The 23,328-nt window shown below is 44.2% G+C and overlaps 2 protein-coding genes across 2 annotated transcripts; both read left to right on the top strand.

Annotated features, from left to right (window-relative positions):
- The first annotated feature begins 1,022 nt into the window (after nucleotides 1-1,022).
- LOC100843890 (sm-like protein LSM2) lies at nucleotides 1,023-3,605 on the top strand. Its single transcript, XM_003573440.4, has 3 exons — nucleotides 1,023-1,220; nucleotides 1,312-1,470; nucleotides 3,207-3,605. The coding sequence occupies exons 1-3, from the start codon at nucleotides 1,218-1,220 to the stop codon at nucleotides 3,324-3,326; spliced, it is 282 nt and encodes a 93-aa protein (XP_003573488.1). The 5' UTR covers nucleotides 1,023-1,217; the 3' UTR covers nucleotides 3,327-3,605.
- Nucleotides 3,606-16,468: 12,863 nt separating this feature from the next.
- LOC100831858 (oxysterol-binding protein-related protein 2A) lies at nucleotides 16,469-23,276 on the top strand. The gene is made up of 10 exons (XM_010236105.3): nucleotides 16,469-16,924; nucleotides 18,812-19,174; nucleotides 19,442-19,520; nucleotides 19,776-20,218; nucleotides 20,630-20,785; nucleotides 21,122-21,289; nucleotides 21,366-21,506; nucleotides 22,121-22,351; nucleotides 22,454-22,567; nucleotides 22,662-23,276. The coding sequence occupies exons 1-10, from the start codon at nucleotides 16,544-16,546 to the stop codon at nucleotides 22,815-22,817; spliced, it is 2,232 nt and encodes a 743-aa protein (XP_010234407.2). The 5' UTR covers nucleotides 16,469-16,543; the 3' UTR covers nucleotides 22,818-23,276.
- Nucleotides 23,277-23,328: the final 52 nt, after the last annotated feature.

Here is a 23,328-nt window from a genome sequence, read left to right as displayed (position 1 = left end):
ATGTAATATTCGACAACAATTTAGGATCGGAGGGAGTAGCTAGCAACTTGAGGCTAAGTGTCTCTTGTGGGTTTCGGCGGCGGGTGTCTCTTCGTCATCCAGCGGCACCGGCTTGGAAATTGAAGATAGCATGAAAACAAATGCTGCGATTTGAGGATTATATGCATATTTTTTCTCCCAATATTCTTTTTGTATATTTCAAAGACAAATTTATCTATGTTTTATTGGATTAATATTAATAAAGTACAATCGTAATAAATACAAAGAAAAAGTAAGAGTACCAATTTATCTCGCGATGAAAGGGACTTTGGTAAAAAATTGGAATGAAATAGGCCGAGGGCATGGCCTCCAAGAAGCAAGTAAGAAAGGCCATTATCGAGCATGACATGTGGCGTCTAGGCGCCTCCCAAGTTGAAATGGACGTGCTAGGGGTAGCTAGTTTGAAACCGAATGGTTAAATGAACCTGCCGTATGGAAATTGGAAAGTAATGTTGGTGTCTTATACATAAAGATCTGGTTTGATCTCTTATGCATTGCGGCTGATTGATTTTTATTGCTGAAAAATTTAGACCAGTCAAGAAAAAAAATTGAAGACGTGGGCTTATGGCCCAATCGCAAACACCAAATCCGCCAGCTCGCATGACAAAGGTAGGTGATAAATGGTCAACCGAAGCCGGCAAATCCGACTGATTTTGACCCGTTTAAAGTAAGGGTTTGGTAAATAATTTTTTTTGACGGATTACGATAATACTCTCTCTGATTCTAAATTTTGACTCAAATTTGTCCAAATATGAATGTATCTATTCTTAAAAAGCGTTTAGATACATGTAATATTTCGACATGATCGGAGAGAGTACTTTATACCGTCGGATTGAGTGGTCCAGGTCTGAACCGTCTGATAATGGAAAACTTGAACTCGGTTAACTGCGTATCCGGACCAATGTTTAACGGCCCAGTACCAAAGGCCCATACGCCCCACTCCTACTCAAAAAAAAAGTTAAAAAAATATCTAACCCTAATCCGCTCTCCCTCTCAGTCTTTCCCCACGACTCCACCACTCAACCCCGATCCGCCGCCCCCAACCCAAGCCGCCGAGCCACCTCGCCTCCCGCCCGCCGCCGCCGGCCCGCAAAGCAATACCACGGTTAATACCGTGCTGTTTATCTGTGGATTTTCCAGAGGTCGCGTGACCTGGCGGCGAGAATCCTGAAGCCAACATGGTGAGCGATTGTGGCTTTGTAGCTAAGGTTTCTGAAGCCAATGTGGGTAACTAATTTTATGGGGGATTTGTTTTCCTTCTTGTGCGCGTAGCTGTTCTTCTCCTACTTCAAGGAGCTCGTGGGGAAGGAGGTGACGGTGGAGCTCAAGAACGACCTGGCCATCCGCGGCACGCTCCACTCGGTCGATCAGTACCTCAACATCAAGCTCGAGAACACCCGGGTCGTCGACCAGGACAAGTATCCTCACATGGTATGATCATGCTTATCCGGCTATGCCAGTGTGAAAAGCATGCCCGTAAAGCTGGCTGTTTCAGTCGATGCATGCATGGATCATTTTGGGGATAGTAACTTAAAGCCCTGCTTGTTCGTTGATTATTTTTGTGACGTACTTGCTTTGGCGTGCGAGATGGGTTCATTGATTTAGGGAAGATAGAGATAATGGTTCCTGTTGTAGACCGTAGGCTACCGTAGCCTCTTTCAGCTTTCCAGATTCTTGGTGTAGTAGCAAAAGGTTTCATACTTTTATCTTGAAGCTAAAGGCTGAGGAGTATGTTTTAGTGAGCAATCTTGTTGTAAGTTATAGAAGTGGTGATTGTGCTGTGTGCTCTTTGTTTTCTAGCAGTCTATCTTAATATCAATAGTTGGAACACATTTCATGGTTGTTGTGTGAATTTGGATGGTATCCACGATCCAGAACAACTTTCATTCTGAAGATTAAAGCTGTAAAGACATGGAAGAAATAACAATCAGGCATTCATGTGTGCTATCATGACGTGTTTATTTTGTTCTGAGAGTGCTGTACCACAAATCTGGTACTCATTAGATCTTCTTAGGCTGTGCTTAGAGTAATAGATTTAAGTTATTTTCAGAAGTTTAAGGGCATGTTTGGTTGGTGCCCAAACTTGCCCTGCCAAAACTTTGGCAGCCAATGCAAATTTTGTCTTCATTTGGTTTGTTGCCAAAAATTGGTAGCCTATGGAATCTTGCTCACCTACCCCACAATCCCTTCACAACTTTTGCCAAAATTTTGCCCAACTTGGGGCCAAGGAATCTCTAACCAAATTTTTTGGCTAACCAATTGTTGGCAATAATTGGTAAGGCATGAATTTGCATGAACCAAACATAACCTAATATCCTCAAATTGCATTGTCTGCTTTAGAGTGTTATAGCAGGTCTTGTTAATGGCTGCACATGAAATTTGCCCTCCTAATTCCGGAGCAAGTTATACATGGAACCCATTTTCTGCATCGTTGAAATGTAAAAGCTGTCAGGATGAGTTATTTATTGTGCAAATCTTGTGGTTGCAAAGCTAGCATTGTGCTGACTATCCTTTTACAGTACAACCTAGGTATGTGGTATGCATTTTTTTTATAAGTTACACAGCAAGTAATGCACTGTTCTAGTGTTGTAGATATGTACTTGTCCTTTGGGATAGCTTATTCGAACTAATGATATTCTGTGTGGAGGGTGTGCTTCAGAGTGGATACTCTTTAGAACTACATGACATTGTGCATGATACGTGGGGTATACCCAAAGGGAAGCAAAGCTACTTTCATCTATAGTGCTTTGGTAGGCCATGATACTATTGTATGACTGATATGATCAGTAAACATTGCTTATTGTATGTACATGAATGTGGGGTATTTTCAAAGGGAAGCAAAGCTAAATCGTACACAGCGTTTTGTAGGCCATGATACTATTGTACGACCGATTTCATCAGCAAACATTGCATATTGGAGTACATGATATGTGGGGTATTTCCAAAGGTTACTTCTTGTATAGTGGACATCCTTTCATGTCTGTGTTTGTTCAACAAATCTTTTATGTTGCTCTTCCTTGGCACCCTTGACTGATTAAGTAGTTTCTGGAAATACTCCAATGCATCTGTTTCCTCAAAACAGAAGTATGGAGACTACAGTACTAACATGTGTTGTCAGGGTCTTGTTCGAACATGCTCTGACCGTTACATCATTTTCCCCTTTGCAGCTCTCGGTGCGGAACTGCTTTATCAGGGGATCAGTGGTGCGGTACGTGCTGCTTCCGCAGGACGGGGTTGACATCGACATCCTCCATGATGCCACCAGGAGGGAGGCACGCGGAGGCTGATACTTCAGTTTCTCTTACCCTTTGGGAGAATCCTAATATGATGTGTGGAACTGCAACATGTATTGCGTGGTAGAATGACATTGACATGGCTTAACCCCCCTCTGGTACCATTCTGTGGTGCGAATTATATCCATAGTTGCTTGTCATGTTATTATCATCAAGAGCAACAGCCCACTGTTTTTTTATGGGAATTTCAGTTGATGTTAGATCGATCAAAACAGGGTCCATGTCCGCCTTTTGATTTGTACTGTTGCTCGTAAAAATTATCCAGTTCTTTTACTTCTAAAATGTCAATTTTGCAGGTGGCATGATGGTTTGCATTGTTCCCGATGACAGTTTGGGCAATGCTGCTCAGAGAGCTTTTGAGTGAAAAAAAAGAGAGGCTGCAGTTGGTATGTTTGTTACCATGTCATGCATTGTGTAGCTTTACTGGTCAATGGTCCATGACTCGAGTGCATAGTTTGGTTGGGATTTAGGTTTGAGAGCGAGTGGTAGTTAAAGCGATGCCACCTGTGCTGTGGATGGATGAAAGCTAAACTCGGCGTCACGATACGTCCAATCACAATTCGACGATGGGCGCATTCAGTTGGTACCACTGAAAACGCAGAAATGTGATGCCACGTGCTCATAGATTTCTATACAGAAATTTTAAAGTAATGTCTTCAGGCGGTTCACAGGAATTTTGGAGAGATAGTGAAATGGATTGGATTTTCGAAAAATAACACTTATTATTAAGGATCAGAGAGAATAATAGAGCGAGGTCTGAGCTCACATTGATTTTTTTTCTTTTTTTTTATATTTTATTTGGTTGAATTTAAATTTCAGATTGAAAAGTCTTGTTTGTTGCCACCTGAATTCGTACAACGAAAGACAAATCAAGAGAGATGATCCCTTTTACATGGGAATTGGGGTTAGATATATGAATAATTCGATGAAATTTCAGATTAAATTCCTGTCCTAATTTCATGTCAGTCAAACAAGTTGGTTCGTGAAATCCAAAATAAATTATAGAATTCAAGTCCCAAAAGATGGGACCCAAACGAGCTGTGATTAAAAGTCATGCAACCCAAGTCAAGAGGTCTAGTTAGTGACGTCGTCGTCCTCGTCTTTGTTTGCCAAAGATGGCGGTAATTAATCAATTAATTAAGCTACTTGTGCTAAACTAGTACTCTCTCCATTTGGGTATATAACTATAAGGCACCTATTGAAATTCGTGGCACATTTTGATCAACAATTATTCAAGTTATATTTTTTTTTCTAGAATACACCAAAGCAGGTGTATCATATATTGAAGGAGGATTCCGCGACGCGGTTACATGGCCGTAGGTGCCAGTAAAGCGACTACTCTATTATATTCCACAAGGGATCCACTAGACAAGAAAGCGAAAAATCTACACTATGAAAAGGGCCAGCGCTCGACCATGCCCTTCCTTCACTATCGATCATTTGTTGTATTTTTCTAGCACTCGGAGTCGCTGCATCGAACACCACTGTTCCTGTGCTTCTAGAGGCACCAGCAGATGAGAGTAATGCTAGTGTTGAGGTTCCTCCTCTCATTCTTGCCTTGCACCACAAGGCTCGTCCACCATTCGGCAAGAGAGGCTTGCGGAGTAGGGAGCCAGCAAAGCCTGTTCCAGCCCCGCAGCGAGGTCGACCACACTTCCCGAGCCACGACGCAACCAAGAAGAAGATGGTCAATGGTCTCATCGCTTTGATCACACAAAGGGCAGCGTGCCGGGTGGGGCAAATCCCGCTTCGAAAGCCTATCCGCCGTCCAACATCTATTTTTGAGAGCCAACCACATGAAGGTCTTGCACTTAATTGGCGCCTTGGAGGACCAGACCTCAGTAGCCCCTGCAGCAAGCACACGACCTCGGAAGATAGCCGCGTACGCAGACGAGGCCGTGTAGGTCCCATTGCCGCTCCATTTCCAACGGAAACGATCATCATCGTCTGAAAGAATCACCTCAGCCACGCGGTCATGAACCACCAGAAGATCCACAAGCGCCTGAAAGGAGAGCTCCGGGTGGATGGCCCGAAGCCAACCATTGGCATGCAAAGCCTCGGCCACAGAAAGCCTGGATGCCCTACCCGAGATCTCCGATAGCAGCGTAGGCGCCAAATTCGCAAGCGAACGCCCCTCCGGTAGCCAAGGATCATACCAGAAATGTAGGGCTTCACCGTTCCCCCTCGCCACCTCAATCGCCGCCTCACAAAGTGCTCTGGCCTGTTCCGGGATTTGGATGTTGAATTCAGCCCATGGGCGGGTCGAGTCTGCACGACATAGCCACCCACATCTCGTTCTGAGCGCAAGATTGAGCAGCTTCAGATTGGGGATGCCTAAACCACCAATCTCACGAGGGGAGCAAACATCTTTCCATTCCACTAAGCAGTGTCCTCCACGGACGTCTTTTCTGCCTTTCCACAAGAACCCACGACAGATCTTCTCTATGCCCGCAATGGTCTTCATAGAGGGCCGGACCATGTCTGGAGCTTATTCGCCACCTTGTCCACCATAGATGAAAGTTGAGTTGCCGTTGACTTTCGAAGCCCGAGGGTTGGCCCAAGTAGGTACATGGGAAAGTCCCCACCTCACAACCAAGCGTGCCACCCACAAGGAGGTCATGCTCATCCGAGCAACGGATTAAATGCGCTGAAGTCTTCTGAAAATTTACATGGAGCCCGGAGACGACACCAAAGTCCTCGAACACCGCCACAGGTGCCCGCAGTTCTCTCTCAGTTGGCTGCATGAAGATCAACGCATCGTCCGCAAAAGAAGGACGCACGTTGAGAGAGACCTCGCGCGGCTAGGCGCTCGAAAAGACCAAAGGACTCTGCCTTCAATAGCACCCAGTTCAGCACATCAATGACCAAAATGAACAACATTGGCGACAGAGGATCTCCTTGCCGCAAGCCACGGCTATGCTCAATAGACTCACCAGGGACACCGTTAATCAACACCCGAGTCGATGCCGAGCCAAGGAGAGCACCAACCCAGGCAATCCACTTATGACCAAAGCCTAACCACTTCAAGACGTCGAAAAGAAAGGACCAGTGAACAGAGTCGAACGCCTTTGTGATGTCAAGCTTCAAAAGAACAGTTGGCCGACGCAAAGAAAACAACTTCCTGGCAGTTCCATGGACTAGCAAGAAGTCATCATGTAAGCAGCGTCCATGAATGAAAGCCTCCTGGTGAGGTCCCACAAGCCTCGGCAGCTCAGGGCTAAGGAGATTAGCCAAGACCTTTGAGACCAACTTGCCCACACCATGGATTAGGCTAATAGGTCTATAGTCCTGTACCGACGTCGCATCTTGCCTCTTCGGGAGAAGGCAAATATAGGTCTGGTTGACAGCATCGAACCCACGTGAATCGAGCGCATGGAATGCTCTGAAACAGTCCATGATATCATCCTTGATGATGGACCAACAAGTGGTGAAGAATCGGCCAGTGAAACCATCCGGGCCCGGGCACTTGTCCGGAGGGAGCTCACGAACCACACGCCACACCTCCTCCTCAGTGAAAGCATCCTCGAGACCAATCTGAGGGAATCTATCCACGTCTAGGAAGTCAAAGTTTAGGGCAAATTCCCTGTCGACCCCAGAACCAAGCAAACCCCGAAAGAAGGAATCAACCTCCGCCGCCATACCCGCATAGTCCGTCACAAGGCCATTGTCAGAAGATAGGGAAGCCATGAAATTCTTCCTCTTTCGATGGCTTGCACTAAGGTGGAAGAAGCGAGTGTTAGCATCCCCTTCCTTGAGCCACAAGAGCCTCGATTTTTGTCGCGCCATAGTCCTCTCAAGCGAAGCAAGACCCAATAATTTCTTCTTGAGAATAGCCCTAAGGCCTCGCTCCTGCGCAGAGAGTGCTCGCCTCTCCATGGCCACGTCTAATCTAAAGATCACCTCATTAGCCACAAGGATCTGCATCTTTATATTACCGATGAAACGACCGCTCCAGCTCCTCAATCGTTTTGCCGTACGGCGAAGACGAGAAGCCACACGCTGGAACGGGTTCACGATCCGGCGATCATCCGCAGTCCACGCGTCCTCCACCACCTGGAAGAACCCAGGCGCCTTCGTCCAGAAGCACTCGAAGTGAAAGCGTCGGCCGACCCGAAGGTCCGCCGCGAGATCGAGGAGAATGTTGGGGAATGCGGTATGCTACGCTAGCACAAAATAAAAATTTCTACCGCTTCCGTCCGGATCAATGCTATAGATAATGGATCACGAGATTACCACTAGATGCACAAACCAGTAGCAGAAGTAGAGTCGATGTAGCGCGTCGATGCCGAGTAGTCGAACAGCCTGCTCCTCCTCGCCGATCCCACGAACAGTTCGTCCAAGCGCCGCAGGTGCAGCGCCTCCGAGGTATCCACACGTACAGGGAGGAACTCCGTGCGGTGGACTGCTAGATCCGATTGCAAGGCTTTGGGCGTGGAGGTGTGACGGCCGAGTTTAACTCGCGTCTGGACTGGTGTAACCCTAACCGGGTACGCCTCCTCCACTTATATAGACCTCCCTGGTGGGCTTCAACACTTGAGGCCCGTTAGGAGTTTAAGCCCGATACGAGTTGGATTCGATCCAATTGGGTCCCATCCCCTTAAGCGTGCGACCCTACAGGTTCATGGTCAGACGGACACGACTACGAGCTCGGACCGCGGGTCCGAGTAACACCTTACTCGTCCACTGGCACTGACTCAAGTCGATAGTTGTTAGCGGCGCCTAGCAGCACGTGCCAACTCCCGAGTAACCACAAGGTATATTGACGAACCATACAATGTGTCATATGCAACATTCCTTTTGCTTCACGATATGTGTGTCGAGCTCAAGGCGAGTGCCTGTCATCCTTGTGGATAGCTCGACTCTCTTCTCGTTCCTGTGATACAGATTCCCGAACGGGTTAACACTTAACCCAAGTCGCACGGCCATGCTTTCCGAATCTGATCACTCGAGAGGGCCCAGAGATATCTCTCCGAACAGGAGGGGCAAATCCCATCTTGATCAACCATGACTCGCAGCATGCTTCTCAGCAAACCCGAAAGCTACCTTTATAACCACCCAGTTACGGAGTAGCGTTTGGCAACCCCTAAGTAGGCCGATTCACATCCCAAGCTCATGCGATAACCTCAGGTCTAGGACTGGCATATATATCGTACTTGAGACTAACAAATGACAATCATCTCGTTGTGTCTCAGTGCGGGTCTGTCCGACTCAACAATCTCATTGTCAAGTCCATACTATCAGTCGGCAACACCTTGCCCTATGACTTGTGAAACATAGTCATCATACTGATTCACATTGCTAGTCTAAGTTATGTGTCCGCATAACCTCAATGACCAGGGACCATTAGAACAACATCATAGAATACATAGTCTCACAAACAAATCACGTATTTATTGATACATATCAGTGATGATGTTCAAGGACAATAACAATAACTCATAAATACATAGGAAATAACATCATCACATGATTGCCTCTAGGGCATATCTCCAACAGTCTCCCACTTGCACTAGAGTCAATCATCTAAGTATCGTATACCCATGGCTCGTGTGTGCGCCTCATGCTTTGGCTACGGGAGAGGCTTTGTCAACGGATCGGCAATATTGAGATCCGTGTGTACCTTGCATATCTTAACGTCACCTCTCTCCACGAATTCCCGTATGAGATGGTAACGCCTGAGTATGTGTTTGGATTTTTGGTGATGTCGTGGTTCTTTGGCTTGTGCGATAGCACCACTGTTGTCACAGTAGAGGTCCATGGGATTGGACGCGCCCTGGACCACTCCAAGCTCAGAGACAAACTTTCTGATCCAAACGCCTTCTTTCGCGGCTTCCGAAGCTGTGATATACTCAGCTTCTGTTGTAGAGTCGGCCACCGTTTCTTGCTTAGAGCTCTTCCAGCTCACCGCACCTCCGTTCAAGACGAACACGTATCCAGATTGCGATCGATAATCGTCCTTGTCGGTTTGGAAACTAGCATCGGTGTAACCCTTTACAACGAGCTCATCCTCACCACCGTAAACCAAAAACATATCCTTAGTTCTTCTCAAGTACTTAAGGATATTCTTCACCGCTGTCCAGTGACTCTCACCGGGGTCAGCCTGATACCTGCTCGTAACACTTACATCTGCCCATCAATCCACGGTGAATTCTGCAATTGCTCTTATCTTCAGGGTTTACAATGAGGTTGAAATCCCCCATGATGGCCCACGGTCCAGCATGTAGATCGCGCACGTCTCGGATTTTCTGCAGGAAGGCCGGCTTGTCTGCCACGCGATGAGGCCCATAAACCCCTGTCAACCACCAGCACCTGTCCTGTAAATTAACTCGTGCAGTAAGAGTATGCTCCGAGAGGTGAGGGTGCGAGAGGGAGACAGCCTCCGATTTCCACGCCAAAATAATACCACCACGGGTTCCTTGAGACGGCAAATAGAAGAAGTCATTGTATTCAGAGCCAAAACATTGTCTAACAATATCAGGAGTTACAACTTGGAGCTTAGACTCCTGCACACACACGATACAAGCATTAGCAGCTACTACCACTTGATACACAACGCACCGCTTTGCTCGAGAATTTAGGCCGCGTGCGTTCCACACTAGGATCCTCGGATTAGGCGTCGACATGATTCAGCCCACCCGACCACAGCAACTGGACAGCAATTAAGCTGCACCAGCCTCCACCATCTCCTCCTCCATGAGAGGGAGGACCCTTGGTTCCCATCCGAAGAGTGACAAAATGACAGCAATATGCTCTTGCGACAGCGCCTGCTCAAACAGTTTGGTATAAGCCTGAAGTGCATCTTCGGAAATTTGTTCTCCCTCGCAAGCGAGCCCAAGCCTCGAAATGAGAAGGCGATGTTGCCTTTTGATGGAAGAGCCCGGCGCCTTCCTGTTTGCCACACGTGAGCTGCGCCGAAGGGGACGCGCCACCTGTACCTTTCTCTTGGCCGCAGCCTGAGCCCGTGACGGCGGAGTTGGCAGTACAGCCACCGAGCGACGCCTGCAACCCCTTCTAAAATCGGCAAGATGCGATGCGTCACCATCCGCCATTGCCACAGCCACAGCCAAGGCTGCCGGGGTGAAAGGAGCAGCATCAGCAGAAAGGAGAGTCCCATCACTAGAAACACTCACACAAAACAGGTCCATCTCAGGTCTCAACATTTCAGAGCAGACCTCTAGAGAATTTTTATGAGGGAAAGCATTAGAAGCATCCACAAAAGATTCACCAGCAAAATCTGGGAGCAAGGAGGAGGCACAAGCAGAAATCTGGAGTGAATCAGTGCCCTCAAACATCTCAATTGGCAGAGCAGAAAGCAAATCAGTTACCGGTGCCGAGGACGTGCGGCCCTTTCTATTATAAACCACTAGTGGCGTAATTGCAGCCTCCAGGCGCATAGGATCAGACGGCAAAAGGCAAGGCAACTCCCAAGAATTCATGCAAATCACAGCCTCATCCACAGTGACGGGGGAACAACAATCACGTAAGAGAGGAACCTGCAGTTCAGGCATGGGAAGGATCATATTTGTAGAAGTGCCCACCCTGGACCAGCCAACAGCTCCACTTGTGGCAGCTCCACCACAATTTCCACCATTGCAAATTATATTTAGTATATGTATATGATAGTTATACCATTAGATAAAAAGTTAATACGAATACAACAATATATCTTTGGGCTTCTATAATCTACATTATCAATGCAACTGTTGGTCAAAATTTGACATAAAATTCGGCGTGGGTCTTATAAACCCAAACGAAGAGAGTACTAATTAATAGTAAACGGTGACTTTCACTCTACTTCTGCTTTGTTTCTCCCAAGCAACCTAGAGATGCTAATTATAAGTGCCTCGAGGAAAAAAGGGTTAAGTTCCTCGAGAATCCATCATCGGTGTGTGTTAGCGTGGATCCAGAGGATGATACGCGTTAATCTATGGTCATGGGATGCGTAATGTCTGTTCTTAGAAGTATCCCGTCCGTTGCTTACAGACCAAGCAAGTGTCCTTACCAGAATGGTCTTGCACATCACGGGAGACAAATAATCAAATTTATAAGTATATTCTGGTGACTTGAGTAAAATGATCCTGTTGTCAGTGCTGTTGATCAATGGTATTTCTAAGTCGTTTTAGCGCAAAACAGGTAGCTCAAGCTAGGCTGGTCAAGTTCAAGAAAGAAAGAAAACAAAGGCCGGCCGGGCCAGACCATCCAGACATGCACACGTGCAACCCTAGGCGTGCAACTCGCTGGTGGCCCACCACCCTGTGATTTGACCAAATGTGATTGTAGCTAAAGATTTGGTCACTTTGGTTTAGAAAGAAAGATTTGTTCTAAGCGAACCCCTTTCTGGAAAGTGATTTGGTGGAGTATTTTGTTGTAGCTTCCAAAATACACTACTCCCCGTACTTATGTTATTTTCTACGAAGGGGTGAGCCTTTGTTGCTTGGGCAATACTCTCTCCGTCTCATATTAAATGATTTTTTATTACATGTATCTAAACACTCTTTAGGCTAGATACATACATATTTAGGCAAATTTGAGTCACTTAATTTGATACGGAGGGAGTACTATGTACTTTTCGGTTTGTATGGCAAGCATGGATTGTTTGAAAATTTTAGCCTAGTAATTAGAGAAATAATATTTGGTTGTTTTGTAGTATAAAAGTTATACAGTTTGAAAATATTTTCAGTATAAATCAAATATTTCACTTTTGCATCACCATATTTTCGTACTACTGGTCTAATTATTGGTCAAATTTGTCGTAAATCAGTCACACTCTTTTTAAATTTTCAGATCGTTCCTTCGCAGAAAACAACTAGACCTAGGGAGACATACGACGCTTCAGTGAACAATGTTGTCATGGAATCGTAATCTCACAAATGACCATTTGCAATGTACAAAGTCAAGATTCTTACTAGTTTGCAAAAATTAAGGGTGTACCCCCACTTCTTACTTATTCAGGCAAATATTCTTGTAAGATCAACGACTTTACCAATCGTTCGCAGAAGCTAAGCTGAGTTTGCTGTTTCTATGTGTCCTTTGTCAAGAGTGGGCTAGCTGACAAAGCTATATATGTATCATGTCCATAACTCCAGATTGGCAGGAATTAGCTCTAAGCAACAATATTTGCAGCATATTGCGCGGTCTACTGGTACTCCTGCGTATCATATCAAGTGACTTTCTATTACATGTATCTAGACGTTTTTTAGACATAGATACATCCATATTTTGACAAATTCGAGTCACTTAATATGGGATGGAGGGAATAGTAGCAAAGATCTAGATACATGCCATGATGTCTGGCATCGCTTCAAACAATCAAACATATGTAATTTAGCTAAATATTTTGCTTTTATTTGAACTATTCATAGTTCTTGTTGCATTTATGCAACTAACAATTGTGTGGAACAGAGTTTTGTTGAGAATAGACCTTCCATGGTATACACAATGCTGATCTATACGTTATTCTCTAAATCCTTCTACTAAAAATGCAGTTTTGTGGTAATTTATGCAGAGTACATTTTGTTTTATCGAAACTAGATAGCATAGAATGAAAAGACTTACAGTTATGAGAAGCAAACTATTTGTGAATGAAAGAAGTACAGAAAATAGGTACATACAAATTCTGCAGTTGTAGTTTTTTCATTAAGAAAATACTATTGTGTTGGGATGCTTATTTTTTCATTAAGAAAATTCTTTTCTGTTGGATCACTTGAAAATAATTTACAAAGGACTCGAACATTTGCATGTATTTTGTAACTTGTTTGGTTTTCAACTTTGCATATTCAGTGCAAAAACATGAGAGAGTTTGGCAGCCACCCCTTTTCTTAATTTATTCAGGCTTGAATGGTACACTAGTCATCAAATGTGCTACTCCCTCTGTCCAACAATAGATGTCTCAAGTTTGTCAAAATTTAAATGTATCTAGACATGACTTAGTGTATAAATACATTTAAATTTAGTCAAAATTGAGACGTCATTTGTTGGACCGAGGGAGTACTATATACTTATACTTAGTACACTTTGAACTGTGCATCGAGACACTCACTAAATCAAGTCATAGCACGTGAACCATTCGTGATCCCTATGACATCCTGTGCTCTCCTGCCCGGCATCCCGGTGAAATAAACAGGATTTGTGTCCTTGTTGCTTCCTAAACAATCACACCTCCCTCTCTTCTCTCGTCCTTTTTTTCTTTCTCTTATGTGCGTTTCATGATATCATTTTTCACATATTACAATGCTACAATGAAGTTTGGGGATAAAAAAGATATAGTTGTGTGGTAGATTTAACAAAACTCCCTCTACTTCTTTTCACTTACTCGATCACTTCGGTTCCCTAGAAGCTGCATTTTTATACATCGATAAAACCCGGTTTACATTTAGAATACAGTACAAGTTGGTGGCCAAAATTGTGTCTTAAAGGTTACACGAATGTCCAAAACAACACTTTCAAGAAACCAGGTACATTCGCCATGCCACAACCCATTCATCTCGCACACACCACTGCTGATGTGTTTTCGTGTTTGCCAACAACCACTTGAATGTTTTGCAATTCACTCACACGCCTGGCCATCTAGTTGAGGTCACCGCGAATTGGCTCGACAATGGGAAGAGTGAAGTCTCTAGTGGTCTCACACGACGATCTCACGAGAGTAGTGTTTGCTAGCATGACTTTACAAACAATGCAACCTTTCACATCTTTCACTCATATTTTACACTTGTCAGTGCCATATGTATTTATAGTATTCTTATGTCTAGAAAGTTATTATTCGTGTATTTAGTGTCGTCATCGCTTGTGCCAGTTGCCTCCAAGTAGCGTATGATCCTCTTTTGACCTTCAACGTCGGAGGAAGACAAACTTTTCTCCCTGATATCCCTCACATCAGGAAAATCCTACATGTCACGGCGAAGGGAAAACTCGGGTAACGCATATCTATCTTCAAGTTTTTTTTTCTTCCTTTTCTTATCTCTTAAGATGAAGACCCAATAGGATGTAGAATTAAATGAGAGTTAGATCATGTTTGCATACACATTTATAGAGAAAATAGATGAGAAAGAAGAAAGCACGGGAAAAAATAGAGCCACATTAAGTTATCGGTGGACATTGGCGCTCCACTTTTCAATGATGATTTTCCCCCCCTCTCTCTCCCCCCCCCCCCCCCCTTGTCTCTTGCGTAGTGTGTACGTCTTCTTTTATCTTTCTCACGGAATGCATCTCCTTTGCAACCCTAACCCTGAGAAATCAAAGTTTTGTCTAGTGGGCTCACACGAAGACTCATGAGAGTAGCATTTGCTAGCATAACTTTACAAAGAGTGCAACCTTCCGCACATTTCTCTCTTACACTTTCTAGTACCATATTTATATTATATATTCTTATGCCTACAGAGTTACTTTTCCGTGTATTTTGTGTCGTCATCTCTCGTGTGGGTTACTTCTAGCTAGCGGATGGCGCTCTTCTAACCTTCAACATTGGAGCAAAAGTTTCTCCTTGATCTTCCTCACGTCTGAAATATCCTACATGACACCGAAGCCAACAAAGAGGAAACTGACGCAACAGACATATCTATCTTCTGGATCTCCCTTCTCCTATCAGATTAAACAAAGTAGGGTCTAGAATAAAATGAGAGTTGGACCATATATTCATGTTTGCCTACACATTTATAGAGAGATAGATGAGAGAAAGAAGAGAAGACCGAAGGAAAAAATAGAGAGCCAAATTAAGTTACCAGTGAGTTGCTATGGGCAATGGCGCTTCACTTTCCAAATGATGACATTTTTTGTTGTTTCTTTCTCTCTCCTTTCCTCTTTCATACATAGTGTGCACCTCTCCCTTTCTTTCCTTCACACAATGCATCTCTTTCGCCACCGTAAATAACCTCATATGAACACAAAATGTTGTCTTCCACCTACTTTTCGATGCTTTGCTAGTGCAAAATCTTGCAAGCTCAAACGGATATCTCATGAGGGCAACATTTGCTAGCATAGGTTTACCAATTGTGCAAGCTTCTGCACCTTTCGCTCATATTTTACACTTGTCTTATTTTTCTATGTATTTAGCATCGTCATCTCTTGTGTCAGTTATTGCTAGCTAGCATGTGATCCTCGTCTAACCTTTAACGTCAAAGCAAGACAAAATTTTCTCCTCAATTTTCCTCACGTCAGAAAAGCCTACGTGACACCGACGGAAAGAAAACAGACACATCAGGTATGTATCTTCAAGATTTTTCTTTTCTTCCGGATCAAGATATATGATTAACACATACTAGGCTTATAATGAAGAGCGACATATGAGAGAGCGAAGAGAAAGAAGGAAGAAAAGAGAGACAAACTAAATTACCACTGCATTGCTACGAGACAACTATAGGTATTGATCAAGATGGTGTTTCAGTTTCCAAATGATTACCATTTTCTCTATTGGTCTCCCCCCCCCCTCCTCTCTCACGCGTGCACACACACCTCATCGTTTCTCTTCCTCTATGCAATGCATCTCCTTCGCCACCCTAACCTCATGAGAACACAAAAGTGTTGTCTTCCGTTTACCTTTTCACATTCCATGAGTGTAAAATCTAACATGTTGGCTCACGCAACATCTCATGGTAACAACATTTGTTGGCATAGGTTTACAAACAGTGCAACCTTCTGCACCTTCGGCTGATATTTTACGCTTGCCAGTACCATATATGCTTATACTATCCTCATGTCCGTAAAGTTGCTTTTCCGTGTATTTAGCGTCCCCATCTCTCATGTCAGTTGCTTCTAGCTAGTGTATGATCAAAGTCCGACCTTCGACGTCAGAGCAAGACAATTTTTTCTCCGCGATCTCTCTCGTGTCCAAAGAAGATCCCACGTGGCACCGACAAAGAGGAAGTTAATACATCATGTATCTATCTTCGGGATTTTTCTTTTCTTTCGGATTAAGTCATTTGATAAACTACAGATTGTATAATGAAATGATAGTTACATCATGTTTGCTTCCACATTTGATAGAGAGAAGAGAAGCAAGGAAGGAAAGGAAAAAAAAGATCCAAATTAAGTTATCAAGGAAGAAGGAAGAAAGAGAAGTAACTAAGGAAGAAGAGGGGAGCACCCCCATCGAAGAGTGTGACCCACACATAAATAGCATCCAACCGCCGCTAAATAAAGCGTCTGCGCCGCGCCCGGCGCGCTCTCTCTCTCTCCTCTCCCCTCGCCGTCGTGGAGCCGAGGCTCGAGGGAGGATGACGCAGAGCAGCAGCCACCATCACCACCACCACGCGCTGTGCTGCCTCTCCGCCGCACCTCCGCAGCCGGACGCGCCGCCCTCGCCCGCGCCGGAGCCAGCCGCGCCGCCGGTGCCGGCGGCGGGGGCGGTGGCGGTGGCCGGGGTGCTGCACAAGTGGACCAACTACGGGCGCGGCTGGAGGGAGCGCTGGTTCTCGCTCCGCGACGGCGTGCTCTCCTACTCCAAGATTCGGAGCGACGCGGCCGCGGCTGGGGCAGGGATCGCGGCGGCGGCGGCGGAGGAGGACGGGGGCGAGGTCAGGCTGATCGGCGGCGCCTCCACCAGGATCGCCGGCGGCCGCCGCCCCGAGAAGCCTGCCGGGGTCGTCTGCCTCAAGGTCGGTGCCTTCCCCTCTCTCTCTCTCTCGTCGTCGCCTTTGGTCTCCGCCTATGTGCACCCCACCTCGTGGTGCTGTGGGGGCAGATTCCGCTTCCTTCTCACTCTTCGCATTTCTTCTCCGGATTTTCTCCCCCACATTTTCTGATTCGATTGAACTTCACCCTCTCTATTCCATCTCTCGATGTGATTTCTGCTGAATTCGATCCCCTCGATCTGGTGCTCTGTTTCCGCGAGATCGCATTGCGCGCGGCTGGATCAAATTCACTCAGATTCCCGAAGGTTTTATATTTTAATCCGTTCCAAAGTTCCTCGCATCGTTGAACGCGCGTTCCTAGTATTGTATATACCGGTGGATGGATTGGTTGGTGGGAGAGCGCGTCGCGTTGCTGGATCGAAGTGACGTGATATTCCTTGTCATTTTGCCGGTGCACCGAGACATCGTCGTACCAGACTATTCATGCTGCTGCTGCTGTCCTTTTTTCTTTGGATTCCGTTTACTCCCCATGACTTCCTCATCGGTGTTTAAAATTAATGATCGAACTTCTAAAACTGATTTATGGCTTGTTCACGATTTCAGACGGTATTTTAGTGGCTTGAAGTAAATTAATCAACCTACTAATCCGTGGTCCAATGCCACACGCATATTCCTGTCCAAATTTAGCTGTATCTAGCTTAACTACAAATGAACAAAAAGGCTTTGCTATTTTTCTGTCCCTGACATGTAATCTCCCCTCCCCAAAATAAGGCCACCCATGCCTTTCTCGATCACGCAGTCAGACACATCTTTGCACATAAGGCCTTGTACTTTCCACAGGTTTGGTCAAATTTCCTTTGCATTTCCTGATAACGATGGAATTTTGTTGCCTCTCCAAAGTTCGGTGAAGACAATGAAGTTTATCCACCAGTCTGTGTTTTATTACTGTGCCGCTTCTTTTTTTAACCAAAAGAAAACACACTTCAATGCTAGAGCTCGTCCAACAGTGACATGATTAATCTTTAATACGGTGTGCTGTGATGTGTATCAAGTTGAGCAATCTGGGTGGGGAGGTGGTTGCAGCAGAATATGCCCAGGGAATTCCTTGTTGCAAGTTTGAATTTTGCATTATTGATTTGTACTGCTCCTGAGGTTTCTTTTCCACGAGCCTTTTACTAGCTGTTGAACTTGCAGTAGTAGTAGTACTAGCACCGCGTCTTTTCAATACAATTGGAGATGGGTCCCAAGGAATTAAAGGATGTACAGTTGAATCAAGTGGTCGCATAGAGAAGGAAGAGGGACTAAAATGGGGGACCTGTGTGCAAGTTGGAATCTGGGGGCCCTTGTGGATCTTCAAGAACTGCATAGTGCATAGGTTGCTTGGTTGAGGTGGAGTCTGGAGACCAGCAAGGTTTTTATATTTTCTCTCGATTTTATACTTCCCAACCCCGTCGCCCCTCCCCATCCCCTTCCCACCCTCTTCCCCAATGTTTGGATTCCTTCTGTTTGCCTTTCCCCCTACCCTTTAATCGAAGTTCAAGGTAGAGGGAACTGAATCACATGATTTCTCTTGGAATATCAATCCAGTTACCTGTGTCTGTTTTTTTGTCTTTTCCTTTGTTTGCCTTGGTTGTTACTGGATAAACATTGAAGCAGTTACCTATCTATTAGTATATGATGAATGCTAGTTCTTGTTATATACTACTCCCTCCGTTCCTAAACTTGTACTAAAACAGCGACAAGTATTTAGGAACGGATACTAAAACAGCGACAAGTATTTAGGAACGGAGGGAGTATGTTCCATTTTGTATATGATGTCTAAAGTTACATATGGGGAAGTTCTGTACATTTCCATGTCCAAGGTTTCTCCATCATTAACTTGGTGGTTCTAATTAGTCATTGTGTCTCCAGGTGTCAGCATTTCGGGAGAGTAAGTCCGACGATAGGAGATTCTACATATTTTCCCCCACAAAGACACTTCATTTGAAGACAGATTCTAAAGATGACCGCGTCGCTTGGATTGAGGCCTTGATCTTGGCGAGGAGTGTTTACTCACTCAGGTCGCTCAGTGGAAGGATAAGTTTTGTTCAGAGTGATGTTTCGATTTCAACTGCAAGACTTCGAACTCGGATGCATCAGGAGGGTTTGAATGAGAATCTTATACAGGACTGCGAACAGATTATGCTTACGGAGTTCTCAAGCTACCGGAAGCAACTAAAGCTACGCTACGAGGATCATCTAAGCTTGTTTGGATCCAATAGACACCATTTCGAGGTAAGAACAACTGCATATGTCAACTACTGGTGCACATTTTTTAGGGCCATTGCAAGCATCTAAGATAAAATTGCTGATATAAAATTTGTACTCTGAAACTAAATATTGGAACTTCATCTCAATATGTTTATTGGTCATAAGTTGCTGGTGATCAATAGCATATGCAACTGTTATTTAACTTTGTAAAGGTTACTCTCCTTGAAAGGTTACTCTGCTCTCTTTTCCTGCAGGAATTTTACATAGTGTATTACACACATATTTGTGCAGGAAGGTAGAGATGGAAATATAATACAGGGCGCGTTGACAAGAAATGAATTTTCTAGTTCTCGGCATGGAAATTTTAGTGGTATGATTTGATACCCATACTAAGCTAATTAGCTGCATTTATCTACTTAACTGGTGCTTGTGTCCTGCTTTGCACCATCATTGTTGAATGGTCTTTAATCTTTCTCATTTAGTTGTCTGGGTAATTTCAATTGTTGCTTTATTTCCTGAAACAAACTGGTGCAAGTTTACTGCACCGTGGTCTATGATTTGCATTCAGGAGTTGTCTCTTGAGCATTACCATTTTTTTAATGCTAGATTGTTATTTCTTGCGCAGAATACAGCACAACAGAATCTGATGATTTTGAGAAGCAAGATGGCGGTGAATTGATTTGTGAAGAGGAGTCTACATTCTTCGATGCTGCTGACCACTTTACTGAAGCAAACAGCAGATCTTCAACAATGTCAAGTTCTACAGATTGTGGTGCACCGAGCACTACTAACATAAATAACCCAGCTGACCAGGAAATTCTGGATATCCAAATACAAGATTCTGACAACATGCTTCCAGAAATCCAACGGCGGAGTAGACTACCAGAACCTACCGAGAAAGAAAAAGGAATCAGTCTTTGGTCCATTATTAAAGATAGTGTTGGCAAGGATTTGACACGAGTATGCCTTCCAGTTTACTTTAATGAGCCACTGTCATCCCTCCAGAAGTGTTTTGAAGATTTGGAATATTCCTACCTTTTGGATCAGGCCTATCAATATGGAAAACTGGTAAGATCGCTTCTACATTGTGGTTTCGGTAGTCATCAGTTGATTTTCTTGTTTGTGGCCACATTCAAGTTAAACCTTAATGCCAATATTCAGATGTGTTTCTGAAGAAGACTAAAACAAGAGGCATCACATCTGCATATTACAGATTAGTGAGGTTGATTGAATTTTGCTACAAAAATGATTTCCAATTTACTGTGTCGTCTTGCATAACCAGTACACTCTGGTAACAAATGTGATAAATGGCGCATCTTTGCTTTTGTACGGTATTGTATCTTGTATATACTAATTTCCTTCTAATATGAAAATGACCACTGTTTAGTTTGGGAAATGTTATAATGTATTTATTGAATTATAGCAGGCTTCTCTGTTATAACATGTTTTACTCACGTATCTGTTGAATATGAAAAATAGGGGAACAGCCTCATGAGAATTCTGAAAGTAGCTGCTTTTGCGGTCTCTGGCTATGCTTCGTCTGTTGCAAGACCTTGCAAACCATTCAATCCATTGTTAGGAGAGACCTATGAAGCTGATTTTCCTGATAGAAGGATCCGCTTTTTTGCAGAAAAGGTCAGTTTTGTTTCTTCTATTTCCTTATGCATAAAACAGTGTGTGAGGATAAAGGAGGGAAATGAGACGAGATGTCTAAATTTAGGAAGAAAAGCTAGATTTATCTCTTGTATCAGAAAGCTGTAAGAGTGTATTTGTGTCCAAAATCATGCTGCTGAGGTTAACTAGGAATTGAACTTTGATATAATAATAGTACGGTTTGGTATCTTGGAATTGACCTATAAAATTATGCCCCTTTTGTTACCCAGGAATTGAACTTTGATGTCTTGATACTATGAAACTGTGTTTCTGCTGTTTTAATTGCAACATATTGCTGTTCATCATTTACATGGATAGGTTAGTCATCATCCCATGCTGATTGCCTGCCACTCTGAAGGCAAGGGTTGGAAATTCTGGGGCGACAGCAATGTAAAATCCAAGTTCTGGGGGCAGTCAATTCAAGTAGATCCAGTTGGCGTTTTGACAGTGGAATTCGAGGATGGTGAAATTTTCCAGTGGAGTAAGGTATGTGGCATGATAAAGCAGAACACGATATGCTCTTCTAAACTGTATCATTTGTCACATGCTAATTCCTTTTCAGGTGACTACAACAATTAATAACCTCATCCTTGGGAAGCTGTACTGCAATCATCATGGGACCATGCACATAAAAGGGAATCGTCAGTATTCATGTAAACTCAAGTTCAAAGAGCCATCACTGCTTGACCGCAATCCTCACCTAGTATGTTTCACTTCCATCCTTTCCTTTTTTTGTCCGGTTCATCTGTAATACATTACAATTGTTGGCCTGAAAGGTGTGGAGGTCTGGAGGAAACCATTTCCCCTCCTCTTAGCACAGTTCCTTCTGAGTTTCTGGGCAATTTGTGTTAGTCATTTCTTGGTCTAGTGTCCCATAATCTGAATATGAAGTATACATGGGTAGTTAACGCATTGTTTTTCATGGTGCAAACCACTTTCAATCGTAGGTTGCAAACTTGTGACCTGGACGATGTTGTTAGAATCAGCGACCGATTGTGTGTACATTTGATGAAACTTGTCCATTCTCATGCTGATTGGATGGCTTATATTGGGGGGCCATGCATTTATTGACTGATCATGAGATTTGATGAAACTGGTCTATTCTCATGCCGACTGGATGGCTTGTAATGGGGTGTTTGCACTTATCGAAGTAGCGCCATTCTATAGTTACCTTAGTTTCAGAAAGTTGTCCCATTTCTCTGTAAGATACATCCTGTTTAGTCTGAGTGATACTGTAAGCAGTTTTTCCATATTTGACTTTTAAATACATAACTGTTTCTGGTGGATCTGTTCATTCCTTGCATACACTGTCCACAGGTACAAGGCTTTGTAGAGGACAATGATGGAAAGAAGGCTTCATTTTTAATAGGGAAATGGGTTGAAAGTATGTATTATAGTAGCTTGGATACTTCCAAGGTCAAGAGTGTCGATCAATTGCAAGGTGCCGCCTCGCTGCTTTGGGAAAAGAACAAACCTTCTCCCAACCCAACTCGATATAATCTATCTTCTTTTGCGATCACGCTGAATGAGCTGACTCCAGGGCTTCAGGTATGGGTGTAGTTGTAATATTTGTGTGTTTCCCTAGTCCATAGTGTGTCATTAACTTCTTCTAAAGACCTAAATGATCCTAATTGGTTGGACATGGCAAAGGAGAAACTTCCTCCTACTGATTCACGTCTGAGACCAGACCAGCGGCATTTAGAGAATGGTGAATATGAGAAGGCAAATACAGAGAAGCTGAGGTTGGAACGTCGGCAGAGGATGGTATGCTTTCTCCCACGCCATCGATCTTATAAAGTTGGTACAGAATAGCATATATCACCTGCCATGCAGTTTCATTGTATTTATGTCATCACAGTCGACTAAACTCCAAGACAATGGTTGGAAGCCTCGATGGTTCGAGCAGGACGCCAAAGACGGGACGTACCATTACAAAGGCGGGTATTGGGAAGCAAGGGACCAAGGATGCTGGGACGGATGCCTCGACATATTCGGGGAGTTCTCAGAAACATGAGGACGGCCAGCTCTTGCAGCAACAACCAGTTCAACTGCCCCAATGGCGCCGCGACAATCCTCGTCGGGAACAGCGGCGCTATCAGTGTTGCAGTTGCGCTTTTAGGAAGAAGAGGAGAGCAATGCAATGCAGAAGGAATGTAGGCATTGGGGAAGAAGACCATTGCCGTCTTGAATGGTAGATAGAGAGACGGATGGCTATGGTGGCCGGCCCTTTAGTTCCTGGATAATAATGTTGCTATTCTTTCGTTCGTTTATGTTGGATGCTTGTTCTTCGGTAGCCTTACTTCTGGGATATGCTCCATCGGCTCATATCTGGATGATTCGTTGACTGCAGCCCAGCGAGCATCATTAATTTGTAGAAAGAAAAGAGAGGGTAAATTTACAGAAATTTGACATGGAATGGACAGATAATGACATAAACTCAGCAACAAATTTAGCTTTCGTTGCTCTACTGAAATTTGACATGGAGTATTTGATTGACCCCATTAAAACAGGGATTTTCCTTACTA

The sequence above is a fragment of the Brachypodium distachyon genome, chromosome 3 (genome assembly GCF_000005505.3).
Source record: "Brachypodium distachyon strain Bd21 chromosome 3, Brachypodium_distachyon_v3.0, whole genome shotgun sequence".
Lineage (NCBI taxonomy): Eukaryota > Viridiplantae > Streptophyta > Magnoliopsida > Poales > Poaceae > Brachypodium > Brachypodium distachyon.
The sequence above is the reverse complement of the archived record's forward strand: the minus strand, read 5'-3'. Positions and strand labels throughout refer to the sequence as shown.